Source organism: Pezoporus wallicus, unplaced genomic scaffold (genome assembly GCF_028554395.1).
Source record: "Pezoporus wallicus isolate ANWC-B61680 ecotype Strahan unplaced genomic scaffold, APGP_CSIRO_Pwel_v1 contig_3817, whole genome shotgun sequence".
Lineage (NCBI taxonomy): Eukaryota > Metazoa > Chordata > Aves > Psittaciformes > Psittacidae > Pezoporus > Pezoporus wallicus.
The window spans coordinates 930316-953934 of NW_026635157.1; the positions used below are offsets into that span (position 1 = coordinate 930316).

General features: G+C 39.5%; 1 protein-coding gene across 2 annotated transcripts in view; it reads left to right on the top strand.

The window, feature by feature from the left end:
• The first annotated feature begins 11702 nt into the window (after positions 1-11702).
• The window catches only part of CCDC170 (coiled-coil domain containing 170), a 31765-nt gene continuing 19848 nt past the window's right edge, over positions 11703-23619 (top strand). The window contains exons 1-4 of one of the 2 annotated variants that reach the window (XM_057405855.1): positions 11703-12051; positions 14611-14867; positions 19020-19164; positions 20953-21138. In XM_057405855.1, the coding sequence (XP_057261838.1) occupies positions 11860-12051; positions 14611-14867; positions 19020-19164; positions 20953-21138 (780 nt within the window). In that variant the 5' untranslated portion in view covers positions 11703-11859. The remainder of the gene's footprint in view (positions 12052-14610; positions 14868-19019; positions 19165-20952; positions 21139-23619) is intronic. The other variant, XM_057405846.1, reaches the window with a different exon arrangement.

Genomic DNA, 23619 nt, shown 5'->3' on the forward strand with positions numbered 1-23619 from the left:
GAAACATTTTGGGGAAAAACAAGGACTCCCGTTTTGTTCTGGCAAAGGAACAGCTAGACTTAATCAGACCACCTAATCTTTCTCAAGCTTGTCCACTGTCAGCTTTACAATAGTAACTGGTATCAGACACAATTTTGTAGAATCACTGAATGGTTTGCATTGGAAGGGAACTTTAAAGATCATTTAGTTTCAACTCCCCTGCCATGGGCAGGAACACCTTCCACTAGACAAGGTTGCTCAAAACCCTGTCCAACTTGGCCTTTAACACTTCTAGGGAATGAGGCAGCCACAGCTTCTCTGGGCAGCCTGCGCCAGTGCCTCACCATCCTCATAGTAAAGATTCTTTTCTTTAATGTCAATCTACCTTCTTTCAGTATAAAGCCATCCCCCTTGTCCTATCCCTACATGCCCTTGTAAAAAGTCCCTCGCCAGATTTCTTGCAGGCCCCCTTCAAGTACTGAAAGGTTGCTCTAAGGTCTCCCTGGAGCCTTCTGTTCTCCAGGCTGAGCAAGCCCAGCTTTCTTAACTGTCTCCACAGGAGAGGTGCTGCAGCCCTCTGATCATCTTCGTGGCCCTCCTCTGCACTCACTCCAACAGGTCCACATCTCTCTTGGGTTATGGTTGGAGTTCAGAGTTGAACGCAGTACTGTAGGTGCGTCTCATGAAAGCTGAGTAGAGGGGGAGAAACTTACACACAGCTTACACATCTTAACGATATGAATTAGCGATATTGTCTCTCCACTTTCCCATACGAGCATATTTTTTCCTGATAATTGCATTAATATTTTTTCCACCTAGAAATCTGTAAATGTGTCATGGAATTACTTCCAGGAAGGCAGTATCTCCCTTTGTTAGCTGAAGTTGTATTTTCAAAGATATGTTCAGGATCTCTACATCAAATCATCTGCCACTGGTCATGAGCTAGACCTCTGCATCAGCTGACTAAAAAGAAATGGGATTAAGTTCCATCCTTTTTTATTCATTATTTTTTGAAGTAGATCAAAGCTGAGGTAAGCTGAGGATAAGGCACCTGTCAAGAAAACATTACTACAGGATGTGATACTTGTGATTTGACAGGGTAGAGGAGGAGCACAGCTTGGTATTGGGACATACTGTGCTTCTGGAGTTGGTACCTATTGGAAGGCAAGCAGATGGGAACCTTGGCAAGTTGTGCCCATGACTGTCATGCCAAGTATTTTTAGGAATGTGGCTGGTTTAGTTACTGTAGCTAAATTTGTAGATAATGAAGTCCTGTAGACTAAATTCCCCCAAATCTCTTTTGGATAAATACATTTAATATTTTTTTAATGTTGCTAGTGTGCTATTCTACCTCAGCTATAGCTGTTTTTAGATAATGAGTATCTGAAATGTGTGTATGCATTCAGGAAACCATTTGGAATTCATGTGCATGATAAGACAGAAATGGTATGGTATTGATGTCAATGGTTTGAGGTTAATAGCAAAGCTTTTTTTTTTATAGTACTAGTAAAGAAAGAAAATTTGTTTTCAAAACTAATATTAAATATTTTGATTCAGTCTTTTAATCACTTGTTATGGCATATTTGAATTAGGAGATCTGTGAACAGTAGTATTAATGAAGCAAAACTTTCCTCTTGACCCTAGGTTCTGTCCCATGGGTACCTGAAGACCTGGTAGTTTGTTTCATTTCCTCATGGAGCATTTGAAAAACCAAAACAAAGCCCAAAACCAACAGACAAACTTCAGGAAAGATTGTAATAATAGACAGAACTGTACTGCAGGCTTTCCATACAGTTAGGGCATATCAGTGTTCATTCATAGAATCATAGAATCATAGAATCATAGAATAGTTAGGGTTGGAAAGGACCTTAAGATCATTTAGTTCCAACCCCCCTGCCATGGGCAGGGACACCTCACACCATCTCACCCAAGGCTCTGTCCAACCTGGCCTTGAACACCACCAGGGATGGAGCATTCACAACCTCCCTGGGCAACCCATTCCAGTGCCTCACCACCCTTACAGTAAAGAAATTCCTCCTTATATCCAATGTAAACTTCCCCTGTTTAAGTTTTAACCCGTTACCCCTTGTCCTATCACTACAGTCCCTAGTGAAGAGTCTCTCTCCAGCATTCTTGTAGGCCGCCTTCAGATACTGGAAGGCTGCTATGAGGTCTCCACGCAGCCTTCTCTTCTCCAGGCTGAACAGCCCCAACTTCCTCAGCCTGTCTTCATACAGGAGGTGCTCCAGTCCCCTGATCATCCTCGTGGCCCTCCTCTGGACTTGTTCCAACAGTTCCATGTCCTTTTTATGTTGAGGACACCAGAACTGCACACAATACTCCAGGTGAGGTCTCACGAGAGCAGAGGGGCCGGATCACCTCCTTTGACCTGCTGGTCACGCTCCTTTTGGTGCAGCCCAGGATATGGTTGGCTTTCTGGGCTGCGAGCACACACTGAAGGAGGCTCATGTTCAGTTTCTTATTGACCAACACCCCCAAGTCCTTCTCCGCAGGGCTGCTCTGAATCTCTTCTCTGCCCAACCTGTAGCTGTGCCTGGGATTGCTCTGACCCAGGTGTAGGACCTTGCACTTGTCATGGTTAAACTTCATAAGGTTGGCATCTGCCCACCTCACAAGCATGTCAAGGTCCCTCTGGATGGCATTCCTTCCCTCCAGGGTATCAACCAAACCACACAGCTTGGTGTCATTGATAAACTTGCTGGGGGCACACTCAATCACCAACAAAGATGTTGAACAAGACCGCTCCCAACACCGATCCCTGAGGGACACCACTTGTTACCAGTCTCCAGATGGACATTGAGCCATTGACCACAACTCTCTGTGTGCGGCCATCCAGTCCATTCTATGCTTGGCTGTCTGTGTTTCACAATATTTGCAGGAAATTAAGCATCATTCTGACTTAATCTGTGCTTGAGATTTGTCAGGGACTTGGAAAAAAATTCTTGAAGATGGAGACGCCTGCATGCTTAAAGACTGTGACTGCACTTGGTTCTTTTGAAATCAGTTTAAAAATACAAAACCAAAAAATGCATTTTTCCTTAGCGCTTTTGGTTGTTTTTTCCTTTTTTTTTTTAATTACTGAAAATCAAAAGCAATTCAAATTATAAAAAGATCTCACCTCTCACTTCTGTTACAGAAGGGAAAGGCTGTAGTAACTTTTTTTAATTATTCTGTTCTAAAAATTAGAGAGACTTAATTTGGTACATACATTCAAGAGAGTCCACATCATTCTTTGCTCAGAAAGGCTGAGCTGTTCATGTATTTTCTGTAACACAGCATGAAAATCTTATTCACAAAAAGGACTCCTTGAAATTATTTTTAAGTAAAAATCCCGAAGTAACCCTTCCTAAGTTCTTGTTTCCTGCCCCTGTTAAATAAAAAGTATCTTATCACAGGATGCTCACACTCAAAATTGCTTTAAGCTTCAGAGAGCTTTACCTGTAGTATTTAGCAAACAAGCTTAAAGCAATTTTAAGTGTGAGCATCCTGCAATAAGATACTTTTTTCTTAGACAAATGGTTTGAATAGTGGGTATTGCACCCCCTCAAACTGCCCCATTCTTTTTCAGTGTTATATGATATAACATGCATCAGTGGTATATGACATATCAGTACTATATGTTATACTGCTTTTCTTCATCTCTTTTTTTTCTTGTCTCTCTTGTTACTCTCACTTCAGTTCATCAGACTCAGTGGATTCTTTTGTTGTTTTTTTTTGTTTGTTTGTTTTTGTTTTGTTTTGTTTTGGTTTGGTTTTTTGTTTTTTGTTTTTTTTTTTTAAGGCCAAATAACTTTATAAATCTACTGTAAGAAACAGCTGTATAAGCTCTTTCCCCATCACCACGGGTGTAGAAGTGGCTGAAGTATAGCTCTTCAACCAGCAGTGTCACTGCAGGACTAGTGATGGGGAGGCGCGCTCAAGCATTTGCTGAAGAAAGGATAAAGTTTTACAAGCATTTAACCCTGCATCTGCACACTGTTCTGGTAGCTGGACAGATTAGGCTGTAGTCAGATGCTGGACAAACGCAGGATGATATTTTTGTCCCAGTTTGCAAAGGAAATTAAAACTTGTGCCAGATTTATGCTGATTTTATGTAAGACCGCCAGTACAAATTTAACCTGTCAAGAGTACTTAATAGATTTGAACTGCAGAACCTCACACTCCTATTGCAGTTGTGTCTTTCTCCAGTCTCTCTGCAAGATGGAGACCACTGGCTCCTACCACTGCTGCCATCTGCACTGCACAGCCTTAGCCTCATGCTGGTCTCCATTTCCCCTGATCTGTTCCTAGTACTGCTTCTGCATGTTAAGACATTTTCACCTTTCCTTTATGAGTTTCATGGCAGATTCCAGGTGAGGCATGGCATTCTCTAGCTCTGTGCTTTAAGCAATGCAGCATTTTAAAATGAATGATGATCCACACTGGAACCCCTCTGCTTGGGCAGAGGTCTTCTCTGTCCGTGGCAGCAGCAGTGAAATGGCATCATGTACACAGAGAGGAGGACAAAGTCCCCCCAGACAGTAGTATCCCTAGCTTTTCCATTTTCTTCACTGAAAAGCATGAATAAGTCAGTGTTCCTAGGAAAGGCAGGATACTTCTTGACTTGTGAGTACAGAAATGGTTCAAGATTGTACCATCCCCAGCAAATGATGCACAGCACCGACACACATGAAGGTTTAATTTTCTTTTACTGCTAGTTCCTCTCATCCCCTCTCAGCATAGAGGAGGAAGCAGTCCTGTTTTCAGCAGCAATCAAGGCAAGCTGCTTTCCCGGGCTCTGGGAGGTGCTGGTTTCACAAGTTCTGTGAGGAGAGAAGAAAACCCTGCAGGGGTCAGAGCATGCTGCTGTCCAAACCTCATCTGCTCTGCTTGCCTCTATTTTGATTCTTGTAAAGACAGTTCACCTTCGGGCTCTAAGCTCTGTTCCTCCATCCCTAACGAGGCTCCCCACTGCGAGCCCTGGGTTGAGGAGGCCGCAGGCCGCGCTGTTCACTTCCCGTTGCCAGGGGAACGGCGGCACCGCGGCTGCTGCCATGAGCGGCACCAGGGCAGGCCGGCAGCGGCGGCCCCAGAGCGGCCTCTCCGGCTAAAGGGGGCAGCGGCGCGGCGGCGGCAAAGGTACGGCTGCCGTGGAGACAGCGGAGGTTTCTGCGGGTGGGAGGCTGCAGCTCCGGCACCGCGTCCCCGGGAAAGAAAGAAGAGGAAGGCAGCCTGGACAAGGAGAAGGGGGTAGCTCCGGCGGCCGGGCCTGGCGGGCTGCCGCCGGCAGGGCCGCGTCAGGGCGCCCGCGGTCTCCCATGAGAGCCGTGGGGCTTGCGCCCCCGCTGCCCGGCATAGGGCAGACCTGGGCACTTATAGGGGTGCGGCGCAGGAGACAGAAAGGGTCTAGAGTTTTGTCAGGGTTGGGTTTTTTTTGCAGTTCTCCTACTATGGAATAAAACCCTGATTTTGCAAAAATACCCCCGTCCCTACTCTTGGCCTTCGGTAGCTGCCTGTAGGGTGTTTCTGTGGAGGCTGACTGCCATTGAGGCTGGCTATAACCCCCCCTTGCAAGTTATCTTTTCCATTTTAAATTTAATTTCACCTTTTTAAAACACCCCACACCTCCTGCAGCTGCAGAGCTCTACCTGATGGTAGGCATGTGCTTCAGTTGCAGCTCAGTGAGCTTCAGCTGATTATTATAGCTTATCTGTACAAATTCAAGGACAAAAGTTTTTACTTAAGTGCTGCAGAAGGGAGTTATCTTTCATGAAGCAGGAATTTATAGTTATCTAAGAATTTCTTCTTTGCACTTCCTTTGAAACTGGTTTGCTGGCTTTGATAGGAATTTAAAGGAGGTGCTTGAGCATATTGCTCAGAAGGATCAAACTATTTTGTACTATAGATATTGTAGAAAACTTGTAGCAGTTTTGTATTCCCAAGGGTAAATAATTCATTAGCGTGTGGACGGCTTGGTATCTCCTTAACAGCTGAACATCAATTTTGTCATTATGCTAATTTGTAGTTACCACAGAATTTTGTTAGTTTGTCATGGCAACTTTTTTGACCCATTAAAAAGTTTGTTAGCAGTGCTTAGCTACAGAGTTGACAGCAACCTGTTCCTTGTCCTAGTGACCTGAAATCAAGCAGTATGTGAATGTTACTTTTGGACTCAGAATCAGATTAGAAACTATGTGTTTATCAAATGTGGGTTACAAATGTTAAATCAAACTACAGCACTAGTCAGTCTGAATTATCTGTATACCAACAGACTTAAATATATCTGAAATATTTGTCTTTCACTGACTAGTATAGTAGGCACTGTAGACAAATTTTGCAAGAGTATTGGCGTTACTTTGTTGGTTGTTTTTTAAGCCTCTCATTTAATCTATTCTCTTACAAAAGTTATTTAACTCTATTCAGCACTGATAAAACCAGCAGAACAATGAGTAGGTTGCAAAAATCCCTGCATAAGTACTTAATTTTGTTACATTTTCCCCCTAAATTTTGCCTTAGCCTTGTTATTATTTTGAGATTAAACACAGCAGCACTTTCTTGTTATTCATTTTGGAAAAGCTGTGAGACAAAGCGTCAGGGGAGATCCAAGTTCCATAATTTTGCCATACAGCCAAAGTAAAATAAAAGACATGCAAAGTAATATTTACAGTAGGTGTTGTGTCTCCATAATTGCCTTGAGATGACTGCTGTCTTTCATTATATTAAATGCATTCATTGTATTTAGATGCAAAGTCACCTCATTATAACAGAGAGGAAAATGAAAGATGAAAATGCTTCAACTGCAGCTTGTAGTAGTAGAGGGTAAGACTAACATTATGATTGTCATGAAATTTTCGTTCGGGCCTACTAATCAAGCTTGAAATTGGCTGCTTCAGTAGACGAACAGCACCAGAGAATGATTTTTATCTTTCAGTAATACCTTTCAATGATTACTGCAAAAGGAGGGAGGGTAGAGCTAAGCAGTACCCTTCTGAAAGGAATTTAGAAAATCCCTTAGGTGATTTATTTGAGCTGTTTGGAACACTTGGTGCACTGTTCCAGAAATACTAATGCATAAAACCCTCCACAGTCATATAACAACAACAGAAAAATAACTTCAGAGTTACACGCACAAGCTGCAAGCAATGAGTTGGGCATAGTAACCAGCAGAAATCAGAGAGGTGAAAGAGGAATTCACTGAGCGAGAAGTGATCAAAAGTAATTGGGTATTGGGAAAGAGGAATTCAGTGAATGAGAAGTTATCAAAAGCAACTGCGTATTTCTGGCATTTTAAAATGTGGAAGGGGAACTGACAGGACTGAAATGGTTTTGAAATGTTACTTGCAAATTTTGATTTATGTTAATAAAGCATTGCCAATACATTCTGAGATCTCTGACAGACAAATTGGGCAAACTGTTATGTAGAAAGAAGACAACTTTACCAAAAATATACATGCAGGCTGGCTAATATGTGAACAGGTTTTTTCCCTCCAAAGTGACTCTGATTCACTTTAGTCTGCTTTCACACATTTAACAAAACCTGACTTACTGTGTAACAGTGGCTCACCCTTCTCACACTCATCGGTGTGTAGCTGCTGTGGCTATTCTGAAAGTGATGTGCACACTGGCTGGCTAGCTGCTGCTACCAAGAAAAATCTGCAATAGCCAAGTGCTACCTGCCTTCCCTCTCTTTGACTCAGAAAATATCTCTAAAAACTGTTCAGCGCCTGATTTTCATGAAACTTATAGTTATTTTTATAATATTTGCTTTTTAACCTGTTGATTTTATGAAAAGCAATACATTATAAAATTTATATTTTGTTATACTAGAATAGATTATTTTGCAAAATACAATAAAAATTTAATATCCTCTGCATGCTGAATAGAATTTCCTTTTAAAATCTATTTGCACAAGGTAGTTTTTCAAATGGCTTTGTAAGAACACGTCTTGATTGTTTAATCAGATTAAGCTAGTTAGGTTGTGGATGGCAACACACTTTTAACATCAAATTTCTAGCCCTAGTTAGAATAGTTACAAACAAAACATTATGTTTAAGCTCCCTTTCTCAGGAGTTCAGCCCATACACAAATTCCTCTTCATCCCTGTTGTCCTGAAAGGCACAGTATTCTGCTTTTATGCCTTTCTTTGTTGATGGTAACCTATAACACAGTTTAGTAAAGCAGTTCTGTGAAAAGTTACTGTCATGTGTCATCATACTGCCTCATACTGTTTAATTTTATACCTCTCTTTCCCTCTTCCCTCATTTGTTTTGTAGAAACAAAGGGAGAATGTAATCTACAAAGGTTTGTGAGTCATTATTTTTGGTAGGCCAACCCTAATGTGCTTAGACACTTTGGAAATGGAAAGAAGTAGTGTCCCTCTGCTATGGACAAGAGGCAATACATTGAGAAGTTACTCAGGGTAGTGCTCAGTGTTTAAATGCTTACTGACAGCTTTCTGTTTCATTAGAGTTTTTTTTAACATATATTTTGGGAAAGGGAGGCAGTAGTAGCAGCATTTGTCAGGGTTGAAATAAGAAATGTAGGCAGGAAATAAAAGTAAAGCTTTCAAGAGCAGAATGGGAGTGAGTGACTTAACAGTTGGCCAATTTCAAAGTACATGATGAGGTCTAAAACTACTGAATGTTGTTGGAGTTCTGTAAGCGCCGAGGAGAAGCAGACAGGCCAACCCAACATGGGTGATAAGCAAACTTCTACCCTATTTGTGACGCAGTTCACATATATATATAGGACTGGTATTCAGCCACTCCTCCTTGGCACAACAGTATTGGTTAGCCCCCACACAGCTTCCTCCACATTCTCCTCCCATGTCCGGTTTCCGGTTACCTGTGGGGGCCACCCCCTGCCTTGCTTGCACAGTCCTCCAGGGCTCTATGGTCCTGCTCTTAGGGTCATTCTGCAACAGAGTTCTGTTGTTTCCAAATCAGGTGAAGATTGCCAACTCTAGGCCAGATTACAGGGAGATGAAAGTAGTTACTTGGTAAAAGCTCAGAACAAAATCCCCCACAATAACAACATAAACCTTATGTTGTTAATCTTCTAAAGGAATCTTATTGCTAATAAAGCCACAGGTACAAATAGATATTACTGTTAAGTATTGAAAATATATATTCAGCTTCTTTATAGCTAAAATATAGATTTAGTTTCTTTAGATTTTAGCTAAATGCATTTGAAGTGAAATAGACACTTCATTTTCTTGCAAGTAAGTGGAAAGCGATCATGAAGTTAACAACGTCAACACTCAAAACCTTAATTATTTAGAGCTGATTGAGTGATAATATAATAAGGCTTTCCCTGTGTACTGCCTCTTATGAACTACACAGTACTCATGAAACATTACAAATCTGAATTTTTCTGGAGATACAAAAGTGCCACATCTGCATTACAAATTTCACCCCTATAGCAGAGTCATGCCAAATTAACTGCATTGCTATAAGTATGATTAATGATCAGACTTGTAAATGGCTGCTGGCAAAACATAGAAAACTACTTTCTTAAATATTAAATCGCGCACATTCCCTGACAAAAGTATGATAATCATACCAACTTCCCTTGTATCTGCTTCTGTAAATCTCACTAAGACAGTAAATGAGTGAAATGGTAATTCCCATTGACTTTTAAACCTGGCTTCATTTAAACCTCTTTTAAATGCTTCTAGGTATGTTTCTGCATCTTTGAAGTGCCCATCATTTTAAAATCTAAATTTGTATGACAATGTAGGTTTTGGAAGTTCCAGCTTTTTTCTTCAGCTATAATCTGAAGTATTTTTGAGATGTATTCTTTCTTTCTGTAAAATCATAAGTGGTTGTGTTTAGGGAAGAAAACATACGTCAATACAGTAATATAAATATAACAACATACGTAAATAACATACACAGTGGTAACTTTGCAAGCTCTATCCATGGCTTTGGAGCCCTGGTGTATTCCAGAATGAAAAAAAACAACAAACCTGTCAAAGAATTTCATGTGGTTGTACAATGTGAAACAAGTGGGATAAAGCAAAAAGTAAGACAAAGTAGCAAAGAGATGGCACATGTCTTCCCTCTCTCACTCAGAATGGTGATAAAGTGTTGAAAAAATTAGCAGCCCTTTTATCTGTGAGATTGTGCACTATGTTGTATGCGGTTGTGAGCTGTACTACATGTATCAGTTTGGCTTGATGAGTGGCAACTCCTTTGTGAAGGAGCACAGCTGAGTGTCTTTGAAGGAGATGAATGCGATTACACTTGATGGGTCTAATCCAGTGTGTACTTGAAGAAAGATTAAAGAAAAGTGTTGACAGTATTATAGAAACTAATCCAAGGTAATCTGTTTTCTGCTACAATCTGCAGTCTGAACCAGTAGTTTTGCCTTATTCCCCAGGGATTTCTGTGTGTGTTTCTTGGTAGAGGCTTATTTTACTGGATGTTCGCTTATTTAGAGAGGTCCTTGTGTGTTTTTTTTTTCTCTCTTTTTTTTTTCCTATTTAGAATGGATAGGAGCTGAACTTGTCATTCATCTTAGCCTGGAAGCCAATGCTGATGTAGAATAGTATGAAGTGAAGACATCTTGTCGCTGTCTGTTTCAACAGCAGTCATTAGCTAGGGGAGATTTGCATTTTGTAATACACACCTAAATGGTTGAGGTTTTGTTTCAGTCCTGTGTGGGAGCTGATGGAATACAAATCTCATGTTGTGTCCACTGCAGTATGTGTGCCCAGCATCACCTAAACACGATTCTGTTCTGAAGATGTTAAATTTCATAATTTCATCATTCTGTAGCCACTATTGATTGGGAAAAAAAAAGAAAAAGGTTTTAAGAAAACTTCTATGAAGACCTGAGGTCTGAATTTCCATACTGAAAGATTTAAGTAACAAAGACCAAGAAATTCAATGCATTTCTGCTCTACTATAGATAAGCAAAACCACACAATAGAAGAGAAAGCTTACTATGAAGAGTCTAAAAGGCACAGCTAAAAGAATTGCACAAGTAGTGTGAAGGAGACTGTGCTAGAAGCATAGAGCCAGTGCTTGCCATCGTTCAGAAGGGCTTGAAAAAGGGTGAAAAGAGTCAGTATGGTGATTGCTGGGAATAAGGAAGTACCGTTCAGAAAGCTGAAGTTATGTCCAAGTGAAGGAGTTTAAAAGGACCTTTAGCCTTGGCAGGTTATAAGTAACAGTCCAAATGGGCAAGCCAGAAAGCTACCTTAGAAGTGGGTAGGAGTGTCAGAGTAAGCATGGACTCTTTAATCTGGTAGGGAGACTGTGGAGGTGAGATGTGACAGAAATCTGCAAAACCATGAGTGGCATAGGGAAGACTGAGAGCCATTTCGTCCAAAATGAAAATGAGGAGGCATGTAAATGTAACTAAAGGCCAGGTTCAAGGCCAGGTTCGATGTGGTTTTGAGCAACCTGCTGTACTGGAAGTTGTCTCTGCCTATAGCAGGGGGGTTGGAACTAGGTGATCTTTAAGGTCCCTTCAACACAAACCATTATATGAAGTCTAAAAGCCAAAGCTGTTGTTTGCATAAGGAACACCTGAGCACTCTCTTTTGCTTAAAGTTTACATCAGTTGAAGAAGTGACAGGATAAGTTTGTAGAAGAGGGGCCTTTTGAATTTTGCTAAACCACATAGAAATTACTGGAAATAACCCGAAAATGGTGGGAGGCCAAGAGATTGTTGAGAAGGGTGTATCTTGCATGCTGATATACCTTAGCACTGGTGTTGGTGGCTGAACTTGCAGATGAAAGTGGTGACTGGTATAAAAGTGACTGTTTATCCTATTTTTCAGTAAGAATCTGAGAGAAAGTTACTCTGGGAATAACAGGTTTGGAACAAGTGCCCTTGAGCATCTTAATCAAGTGAAAAAGCACTGAAGGAAAAATGTTCAAAAAAAAAAGAAATGCGATGTCTAATGGTTTTGTTTTCATGCTGCCTTCCCAGGAATCTCATGATCACGTTCTGTTGGATATTCTTGTCACTGGAGAGCAGATGAATCACTATTGGGCTGCAGCTGAAACTGCTCAAAGTGAACTTGCAGCACTTTCAGTGAAGTATGGTTGTGCCCAGTCAGAGGTACATTTAAAAATACTTCCAAATCGTTCTCCAAACCTAAGGATTCTTTATGATCACTTTCTGCAAAGAATAGAAACCTTTGTTTAAATACAGAATGTCTTGTTTCTCATAACATTCTTTTTAGAATTTCAGTGTGAATTTCCCTCTCCTGGCTTCTGTGTTAATGAAATGATTATGAGTTCATACTAAAAATTAAAAAAGGCCCTATCAATGAAACAAAATTTCTTTAATTTTGGGAAACAGCAAGAACATGTAATATTGTAGGAGAATGAATTGTTACTACAGTATTCAGCCAGGACTATAGGGATAAGTGTCCATTGTCTGAGCTTGAATTTGACCAGTTGATCCTGGAATTACTGCAGAGTTCCCCTCCATTTAATAGTTACACAGGACCAGTACTTTAAATTTCAGTTTTATAAAGCCAGAGAGAATCCTGTGTTCTCATAGAAAGAATGCATTACTGGAAATGCTGAATGGCTTTTTTGCCAGCATGACTGATTGATTTATAGATTCTTCCAGCACTGTGCTTGCAAAAGCAAAAGGATAGTTAAGAAAGCAGCTTCATGCTCTTGTTAATAAAGACCTTCGTGACCCAGCTGAGGTCAGAGCCTTGTTCTGCTGAGTGCTCTGTAAAACTTATGATATGGGATTATTCTTGCTTTTTCTGCAGTTGGAACTGACCACAAGGACAATGGACAGAGGAAAAAATATCACATTTTGCAGATGGGGAGTTGAACCACAGAGAAATTTTAAGGTTATGGACACTTTAAGCTACCATAGCTTGGTCCAGCTGCCAAGCAAAGCAATCCTTTTGTTCCTTTAGCTGCTAATTTCCTTCCCTACACTGCCCCATCCCTAGTGCTGGCACAGATATATGTGTAGTTTTACAGTGCCCTTTTTTGTTGAGGAACTGATGCAACTGAAAAATAAAGTCTTCCTTATGGGTTGTTTTTTACCCAGACCAGTTTCCCAGTCTTGTTTCACCTTATGGCCATATCAATACCTCTGCTAGCACAAAGAGGGTGAAATATAGAAACAAAACCCATCAGGCTGGGAAAAGGCAGAGCTAATTTTCTTGAAGTCAGTGCTCCTTTATGTCAGCTCCAAAGTGTCTCTTGAACCAATGCTTGCAGGTGAAGCTTTTTGGAGATTATGTTGCTGCTGCAAGAGTGGTCCTCTTGCCTGACTCCTTGATGCTAGCCTTTTCCCTGTGGCGTGGCCAGCTCCCCTTCCTCTTCTTCCTCTGTAGAAAATGAATTCTTTTCTGCCAGCTGTGTTTTAAGTTGTTTGTGAAGGAGTCAGACAAATACCGGAGCTGGTGCAAGGGAGAGGACAAGCGTGTGGGCTGGGAGCAGGAGGAGCAGGAATTCTCTTTTCCAAGGCACTTGGCTCACTGGCTTCCTGGAATTTCTCTAAGTATCTTTGGTTTGGTCACATTGGAAGCCTCTGGCAGAGCCATGAATTTCCTGACATCCTGAATTGCAGCTTAATATCTTAAATATTTATTGCCTTAAAATATTTGCCATGAGTTAAAAGCCCTAGCACACGTCATAAGGAACAGTTAATGTGGCTTAATTATTTGTCTATAAATTTTACCTAGTAGGAGGTTAATGTTTCGTATTGCATCTTGCTGCTTTCTTCTGCAATCCAAAGCATTCAGGAAAGCTGAAACATGCATTAACCCTTACCGTGGAAAAAAAAAAAATCCGTTTTAAATGACTTGTTCATTTAAGCAAAATAAAACACACTGAAATTTTGTGTCCCTGGTGTGTCTGCCTCAAGCTCAGTCTTTCTGAAAAGCTTATAGCAGAAATAAGGCAGAAAATTGGTATTTTTAGCTAAAAGAGGGAGAGGAAAGTAAAAAACTCCACAAACTGTTGGGAAGTTCTAGCATCATCTCTGCAAGAGGTCCTTGACATTTGGTGGTGATGTCCCTCCTCCTACCCTTCCTTAAAAGGCTCTCTTGCTGTTTCTGTGTAAATCCAGCTGCATTTGATTGGATATTAGATCAAAAAATAACCGTGTGCCAAAGATAAGCCTACCACGTGTCTACAGCACAGATCTCCAAAAATTTGTTTGAATATGCTGCAAGCATCAACAGGCTCCACCCTCATACAACAGGATACTGTGCTGTTACAGCTCCCTCCAGGTATAGATTATCTCTGGAATTGTGCACCGGAACTGGGAGGAGGCAGGCAGAAAAGGGGGAATAGTGGTGTCAATATTTAATGTAGATGCATAAGGTAGGTGAGTTAAGGTGGACTGTTTTAAATTTTGAATTTGTAAATAAATTTATCTGCAAGAGATTACCTTGAAAATTTGTATTACACAACAGCAGCACTTGCTTATACAAACCTCTCCTATTGCTTTTTTCCTAGGTATATGAAAATAAAGTTGTGTACCTCCACTCAATCCTGTAGGGAGAGAAGACTCTGAGTCTTTCATTCCAATGTGCTTCTTGTCATATTATTAAACTTGTAGTTCAGTCACATATTTCAATCTTGGCAAAATTCTTCTTTCTTTCTTTTTTTAATGACATTTCTTCTTTTCTATCTGTAGCTTCTTAAACTCAGGTCCAGAATGGTCTCTAAAGAAGCCTCTTTTCAAGAGCTGAAGTCTGAAGCTGAAAGCTACAAGGAAAACAATGCTAGACAGATGTCTCGCCTCCTGTCTTTGCAAGCCCGAATTCAGGAGATGGAAGAAGAAGTGTATGTGCTTGCCAGTTCTAAAAACCAGTCTGAGCTGAAAGCTCAGGTGGCATTAAAGGAAAACTTGGAGCTGAAGGAGGAGCTTCATGAGCAAAATGCCAAACTTAAGTAAGATTCATGTGAGATAAGAAACAATTTTTGTTTGGGATGACAGAATCGTGCTGTTGCCAGGACAGAAAAATACATTGGTGGACAGGCTTTATTGCAGATCTGAATTCAGTTACAGTGTCTTGCACAACCATTGTACCTGAAAGCGTGGAAGGTATTGGAACTTGAATTTTGGTTTGAGTTGTTAGCCCATAAATGGCGTTTTGCATTGAGGCAGACCTTGTGCCTTTCATAGCACACTCACAATGAGCAGTACCTGGAAATACTGTGTAGTGCCCTGGTCCAGCTTTATCAAATGGCATCTTTTGCAGATGTTTACTTGTCACTTAACATGCTGCGTGGGCTGTGCAGTGGTGAGCGACTGTGCTGCTGCATTGCTCTGGTCTATTTTCCCCTCTTCTGCGTCACAGCTGGAACCAGAACAGTGTCAAGTATATTTCTTCCTTAATGTAAACCTGTCCATTAGGAGCAGAGTAATAAAGAAAACATGGTGTAATTCCTAGCTGTTAGCATCCTGAAGGGAGCGTGTTAATGTTTGTTAACATTACTGTGCAGCTTTCAGTAATGTTAGCTTTCTCTGACTTCTGCTTACTTCTGGACATTGTGTGCATTTTTTATTTTTTTAAACATGTATACTGATTGCATAAAACTTTTATTAAAATATAGTATCCTTAACTATGCTGTTGTTAGCATAGTGTGTCAGAGCACTGATATGTCAGTTCTGCATAAATACTAATATTTCAGGTCTGTGGGATGGAGACTGATAACAATGTTAGTCACAAAGAAAACTGAGTGGTATAAAAATATTCTGAGCTCTAAAATTCCAAAATCAGTGTCAGTCATATTATATTGACACCTTGTATACTTCTATAATGGATTTTTTTCCACCATTACAAGGCTTATATCCATTTCTCTCTCGATACTGTCTATTTAACAGCAAGGTGAGTGTTTACCAGATGTCTGCATTTCCCAACTCAGTACTCTGCACAGCTCTTTCAGGCTTTGTACATTAGAAGTGGATAATGAAGTTATTTTAAAATCTAGAGAAATCCATTGCAGTGCACTTGTCTATTACCAGATGATTTGACAAAAGCCCTGCATGGAGAGTAATGATGTTGATCACCAAAGATTTTAGGTATGACCCAAATATAAGTGAGGAGATAGTTAAGCCAAGAAGTGTATTATGCATCCTAGCAACATAGAGAATATCACAGTCTCTGACATATGGTTAAGGTTCTTTAAAGTGCTACTTCTTGCAGTAAAATAAATAGCTTAATTTCCAGCTCTGCAAATCCCAGGTCCAATTCACTGTGCACCTGGCAAAGAGTGCTGGCAAAAGGGAAAGAGAGGGTGAATGCACTCTGTTGGAAGGAACAAACATGTTGCACTGGCTGTAAATCCACAGTGTATGCTCTCAAAGGTTTTTCTCATCATCAGCTAATGGTTATATGTGCCACTTAATGCTAGTCAATATATGACTTAATGAGCTTTAGTCGCTTGGTCTGGCAAACGTAGTAGTACCTGGCACATGCCAAGTCCTGATTAGGTATTCAAGAAAGGCTTTCACTGAAAACCATTAATAAAAGGGAAGAGCAAGCCAGTAGGCATGAAATTCATGTTTACATCCTATACCTAGAGACATAGCAAAAAAAATGTTTAATGAATTGTGTGATTGGTTTCCAGGATTGTGTGATTGGTTTCAACACCTCTCCTGTTGAAAATAGTGCTTTTTTACTTAACAGGTCTATTGCCAAGGTATATTTAGAGCCTGAACTGTGAAAAGCTTTTTTTTTTTTTTGTCTCCCTTTCCTCCCTTTGTCTGTGCTCATTAGTTCTGAAGAGCTAGCAAAACTGTGAAAGTCCTGCCTTTCTACTTTTTTTGTACCTGATTCCCTATTTTCTAGGTGCTCACATCTTTATGGCCCTACTGAAGATAATTAGGTTATTTGTAGGGTTGTCAAGTATGTTCTTTGTACTTCAGATTGTTTATTTTTAGAAGGAGGCATGGTTCTGTGTGTGGTGTGCCTCAGTTTTTCAGAGCCACATAACAGCTTGCAGGGTTGGTGGTCAATCTTGTACAATATTCTAACATACAGGCATGCATGTTAGATGTTCTTGGAACCTTATAGCTTTTCACTTCCGACATACCCCTCATCAGGACAGCAGTTAAGTGGCATGTCACAGCTTAGTTTGGCTGGGACTACACAGGAGAGGAAGGTGCTCAGAGGTGAGGAAGCTGTGAGGCTCTTGTTTTCTGAGGGCCAGTGCCTGCTACAGAAGGCAGAGCTCTTTTGGCTCACCATGTGTGCCATGCAGTAGCACATGGAACTATCTTTGTCCTGTCAAGAGCAGTAATTGATGTTTTCCATTCCTCTCTGTTGTTATTCCACCTTCCTCCACTGGGCAGCATTGGAACAATTGTGCTGATCTTCCTCCTAAGGCAATAGCTTAATTTTTTTCATGGACCATCTCTTCTGCTCACTGTTCTATAGCTATTTAAAGTACTATGTATACACTCAATGTGCATTTTCTATAGGAGTCTCATGCTGCTTTTTGATTATGGAGTGATGCTCTGTTGATTGTTTGATTGCCAACCTAGAGAGTTAAAAATCAGATATGGAAAAGAATTAGTACAGAAATGACAAGCACACCCACCTTGAAAACTGACAATAATGCTATGTTCTTGATAAGCAAATGAGTTTCAATGAAATATTTGCTTCATGTGTTTGGTGATATCTCACATCTCTTTTTATTCTAGTGGTCAAATCTTTGTGAAGAACTTGCTTTAGAAAGTACCTTGTTTCTCAACTAGAAGCTCAGTAGTTTTGTCTCTTGCACTCTACCACTGATTACCTCTCTCATGGGTATTATCTGAGAGGTATTGGAGTTGATATCTGGGTTATCCTAATAGTCACTTTGAGCTTTGTTTGGCCTTTTTTGTTAACCTGTTTCTCTGTAGTTTTTCAGAATCAGAGAATCATAGAGTCAACTACATTGGAAAAGACCTTTCAGATTATCAATCCAACCTTTACCCCAGGATTACTAAGTCCATCACTAAACCATGTCACTGAGGGCCTCATCTGCACGGTGTTTGAATGCTTCCAGGGACAGCGATCTCACCACTTCCCTGGGCAGCCTGTTCCAATGCCTGATTACCTTTTCAGTGAAGAAATTTTTCCTAATATCCAGTCTAAACCTCTCCTGGCGCAGCTTGAAGTGATGCTCAGTGTTTCAGCATCATGAACAAGATTTTAATTTATATGTTTGCTACTCATGCAGACAGTGGCAATGCTTGTTTGCTGGGCTTGTCTTTGGTAACAGGAGGGATGTAACCACATTTTGCCAATGAGTTAAACTGACTGCTCTGTTATTTGGTTGTTCCTTCTTACAGAGCCTCTATAACCTGATACCTGCGGTTAAAGATGATAACATTATTTCATGTGGGATGTGTATCCCCATGATAGGCAACTTTTAAAGATGAAATTGATGACAAAGAGCTGCCTTTTCTTCATACTTTTGTCATAGTCCCTTGATATTTTCTGTTTTGATCCATCCCTTTCATGGGCAGTGTTACACTGCACAAGTCTGTATGTACAGTGAAATAGTCTCCCCCATCTCTGCTTCTGCTCGTAAATTTCCCTTAGCAGGTACTCTGGATGTCCTACAATTCCATTAGTGTAGTTAGAGAGGCTTTTTCTTCCCCAGAGCTTGTTGATCAGCACTATCAGCTTCTTTAGAGAGGGGATGAGAAGTGCTGTTAGCATGTTTTTATTGTAATTTGCTCATTCTTTTCTCCCTTACTTTTTCCTAAGCTTTCACTTGTAGCCCCCATTTCTAATATATTGAAAGCACTTTTTATTGATTTCTCCTGGTTCTTGTGTTTTATTGAAATCCTGTGCTGAGAATTAGGTTGGGATCACAGAATATTCTTTAAAATGTTAATCAAAATCCAAAATGAAGAAATGTTTGCACATAAGGTAACAAATAAAATTACATGTCTTTAAATAACAGATACAGAGAATTATACTCAACTTTTAAAATTCATTTTGTGGTATGCAGAAGCTAGCAATAAACCTGGGATAATGTCTTTTGCCTGGAATTTTGTTTCAGAGAACATTCATACTGATGTCTGTGTTTTTTTTTTCTGTCCAGTAAATATTTGAAAGAGTGTGAAGAAAGCATGACTCAAACTTCTAAAATCAGCAGAAAGTATGAAGAGCTTCTTACAGAGCTTTCTGGATTATTGGACACAGACATTAAAGAAAAAGAGAAACCACAGGAACATTTAATGTCAAAGGTGATTATGTGTAGGCAAGGGTTTCAGTATAGCAATTTAATAAAAAAATATTTGGTTGTCAAAGAAATAAAGTGATGAAGACAGGAATCTTTGTACTAAATAATGATCTGCAGATAATGCTGTCATTTAAGACATTTTTTTTCACATCGGGCTGATTTTCAAAGGTGCTGAACACTAATAGACCTCAATGAACTCAGTCTTCTCTTATTTGTATAAATATCTTATCAGCCTGTGGTTCCCAAGTACAGCCCTGGTTAGATACTTGTTTGAAAGCTTTCCTGAAAACATTAACACTGGGAGTCTCTAGGTGATGTGCAAACTCCGCCACTAGATCTTAACACTTGTCTCAAGCCAACATACCATAAATAGAAACATCTGAAATGGCATACCCTAAAACAATCTTAACTATGCCCTGTAACAAAAAGCTATAAATTACTGTGTGGTGGTTTTGAGACTTAATCATAAAACTTTATTATTTATCTATCTTCGGAATACTTCTGAAGTTCCAAAAACTAAGCTTCCAGAAAGGAAAATTATTTTTATGCTCTTTTAACATTTATCAATGCTGCTGAAGGGCATTTTATCCCAATTTTATGCTTCCCCCCCCCCATGTTCTGCTATTCTTTGCTGTCCCTATTTTTCTGCATTTGAGAGCATACTAGGTGTTTTGGGAAATTCTGTTTCATTATATTCATGTTATTATAAGAGTTCTGTCTATAAGGAATTCCTTAATATACTAAGATTTTCTAAGTACATATCATAGTTATTTGAGTACTTGCCCTTACAATATTACAGGCACATTGAAATTGTATTAGGTGCTCTAATAAAACTTGTCTAGTTGTCATTAGAGGCAAAAATGTTTGTAAGCTGTAACTCTTACATGCTTTAAGTTAAGGAAATAACTGCAGTTTAAAAGAGAAAAGTATATGTTGGTGTCTTGTTTTAACAATATAGTAATAAATCTAGTTGGGAAATCTAGTTTGTGCTGAAAACTCTGTGCATTAGGAAACCTTAGTCACTCGTTTGTTTGGGGTCATGGCACTTCTATTTTTTCCACATCATGGTTTTCTTTAAGGCTGAATTGATCTGTCTTAGTCTTAACAAACATCTTGCCAGTAGGAGTTAGGGTACATTTTTTACCTTATGCACTCTCTGAAGTGCCCACATTCATTTATTCCACTTAGAAATAGTGTAATGTATCAAAACAGCCCTAGAATCCTCCTGGAAATGACTCCTTTTTCCAAGGGGTCAGCTGCTTAGAACAGCAAGCCACCAGGTATTTGGCCCTGTCCTTGAATATGCTTATGAGATAGCTGTTACTAACTCAAATCTCCCCATGCCAAAAAAGTTCCAAGCATAAATGCAGCTTTCAGTTCCTCATTCCAAATGAGAGGCATATAAATCTTAACAATCCAAACTGAAACTGTCTGCTTTTCACATGAAGTTAGCTACATGATCTGTTTTCATTTTCTCATCTGCTTCATGTCAAGTGCAGATATGTAATGACAGTAACTTTCCACCTGTTTAATAGATCATGCAGGTTGTGTGGGAGTAAATCTGAACTACATTACACTAAGTTGTGGGTTTCTGGTGGGAATATATTTCTCTTTTTCAATGTCTTTCTACTCTTTTTAGAAAGGAATAATAGAGCACAATTATAAATCTGACCTAGGGGTCACCAATAACACCATGCCTTTGTTGAGATGATGAGGAGCATGTGTACTGGGATGAATATATGTAGCTTTAGGTGCTTTAAAAAACTTACTAATATTTGAATTATTTCTCTAGGTCTCTGAAATATGTAAAGAAAATCTGACCCTAAAAGACCAGGTTGCTTCTCTTCAAGAAGCTATCAACATCCATGAGATGGAGTCCAAAGCTAGTAGAGAAACTATCATGAGGCTTGCTTCAGAAGTGACTAAGGAACAGAAAAAGGCAGCAGTATGCTATCAAGACATGGAAAAACTTAGTAAGGTACATAATTGCATGATGTGTATGTTTGGTTTTCAAATGTTTTCTCAAAATTTCAAATTAATTTTCAGTAAGAGTTGTATGAGAAAAAAAGCTTCTGAGAGACTTCTGGTGATTATGGTCTTTCCTAAAAAGGACATTTTTCAACAGTTATTCTCAACTTTTTAAAAGCTTCAAAATATATGGAGATTAAGCAATAACATTGTGTAAAATAAATCTGTTGTAGATTTGATGTCATCCAATGATGCTTGCAAATTTCTATTTTTGCTTCGTTCATATTACTGTAAACTTTTCTGTGCTTGCACAAACATGTAAATAAACACATGTTTATAGAGTTAATGAGTGAGTATATCTGAGTCATGAGCATGGAACAATGAAAACATGCTTTTTTATATATATGTGATATTTCAAGTTTTGTGAGGATTCTTTTATTCAGTTTCTCTAACAAATTCTAATGACAAATTGAAAAGAATTGATAGGACACAATTTTATTCTTTCTCTTAAGGAACTGGAAGTAAAGTGTCTTGACTTCCAGACACCCTAGATTATCTTTTTATTATTATGAAGTTGTATTTCAGAACTGTAAATACTCAGTTGGCTTGTACTCAAAATGTTGCAGGCAGTAGCATGGCTCTTGCAGGTAAGCACAGTTTTTCTGTGGGGAATCCATAGAGGAAATCTGTGCAGGAGGAATGATGCTGAAATTAGAATTCTAAGTTAAATTGTAAGTCAAGTATTCACCAAATTCACCTAGATATGATTTGGAAAGAAAAAGGATATGATTTAAGGATTTAATTGCTCCAGGAATGCTTGTCATTAGGGGTTTTTGTATACTGCAGAGGATGGATGAATAAAGTTCTGTTGCAGTTTTCCTTATAACTTTGTACTTTGAGTGATAACTGTGGGAAATGAGCAGTTTAATAAAAATGTAAGGAAAATTTCCCACAGGTACTAGAGCCAGGGTGGTTAAATCTGATGGCCAGAACTTTAAGAAAATAAGAAACGTAGACTGAGTTGTGTGTGACTGAGTTTGTAGAATTTTTTAACATAAAGGCAACCTTGTGCAAATAAGTTTTCAAATGTAATGCAACATTTTCCCCACACCCCTAGCATTACTTTTTTCCTGAACAGACCACCACCACCATACACTTGGGATGCAGTGTTCTGATTTGGCTGTAGGCAAAATACTTAGGTGATGAGGAACAGCTGAGAGTGTGCTCTGGAGAAGAACAAATTTGTTGTGAAGAAGATAAATGTTAAGTACTACAAGGGTCACAAATTTTACTTACTGCTGAAAATATTTCTTACCAAGCTGTGCAAAAATTTCTCAGATTCAAAGGGGAGTAAGTGAAAACCTGCACCAAAAAGTTAAACAAGTCATTTTTGAGAACATTTTTTTTCTCATACTTCACTTCAGACACAGGTGTGTGAGTAAGAACAGAGAGTATTTTGCTCACTAAGTAAGCTGGAGTCAGGAGACGTTTTAAACCAAGACGAGAGCTTCAACTGTGACTTGTTTTGCAAGTTTGCTCTGACTGTCAAAACATTTCCAGAGTTGAGCTAGTCTTATGAAAAATATTTTCCTATCTTGCATATGCCAAATACATAATTTATTTAACACCATTTTACAGAAATGTCATACTAAATTATTAGTACTGCCTTTCAAATGAAATGTGTGCCATCAGTGCCTATGTAGAATCTGTAGATTTCTCTGTTGCTGTTTCAGCTACTTAAATTTACAGATACTGAGTAAACCTCTTGTGAAGATTTTGTATTCATAGAAGCATATTCAAAAATTCAGTATTGTAAAAGTAAGTAAAAAACCAAAAAATGCTTTAATTCCACATATGTAAAAGAGGGTATATGGCATCCCCTGTTACCCTGGTGGATTTATTACTACGTTACAGGAATGGCATCAGTGGGATAAAGTCAGTTTGACTTTGTCGTTTGACTTTGTTGTATACTTTGCTGCACAGTTTTAGCACATGAACTGTTGTGACATGTTCATCTGTGAAGGTAAAAAGCAGAGATCCATACTATTCCTGTACCAGAAGAAGCAGATGCAGAGGTGTGTTTCTGGACTGTTTTCTGGGCTTTAATTAATGGAATTGCCTGCAGCAGAGTTTACCCAGCACAGACCAAGTACAAGTGACTCTTGCCATCATTTGCCTGAAGCTTCCAGGGCCAAACATGTTGGCCATCTTCTGTATTACAGATTGAGATGGCAGCCTGTTTCCCCAGTTTTCTCTCAAAATTTTTCCTGAGTATAGAGGCCATCCCACAGTTTTGTCAGCCTTCTCCAGCAGGCCTCAGTCACCACGCTGTTCCCTGCCACCTCTGAATCATTTTTTTCTGGCCAGGTAGCTCTTCACTCCTGCTCCTTTGGATTTCTGTGAACTTTCTTTCTTGACCACATGCCTTTCTTTATGTCTAGGGTGGAGGCAGCTGTCTAAAGGTCTCCTAAACAGATTGTAGATTCTGAAA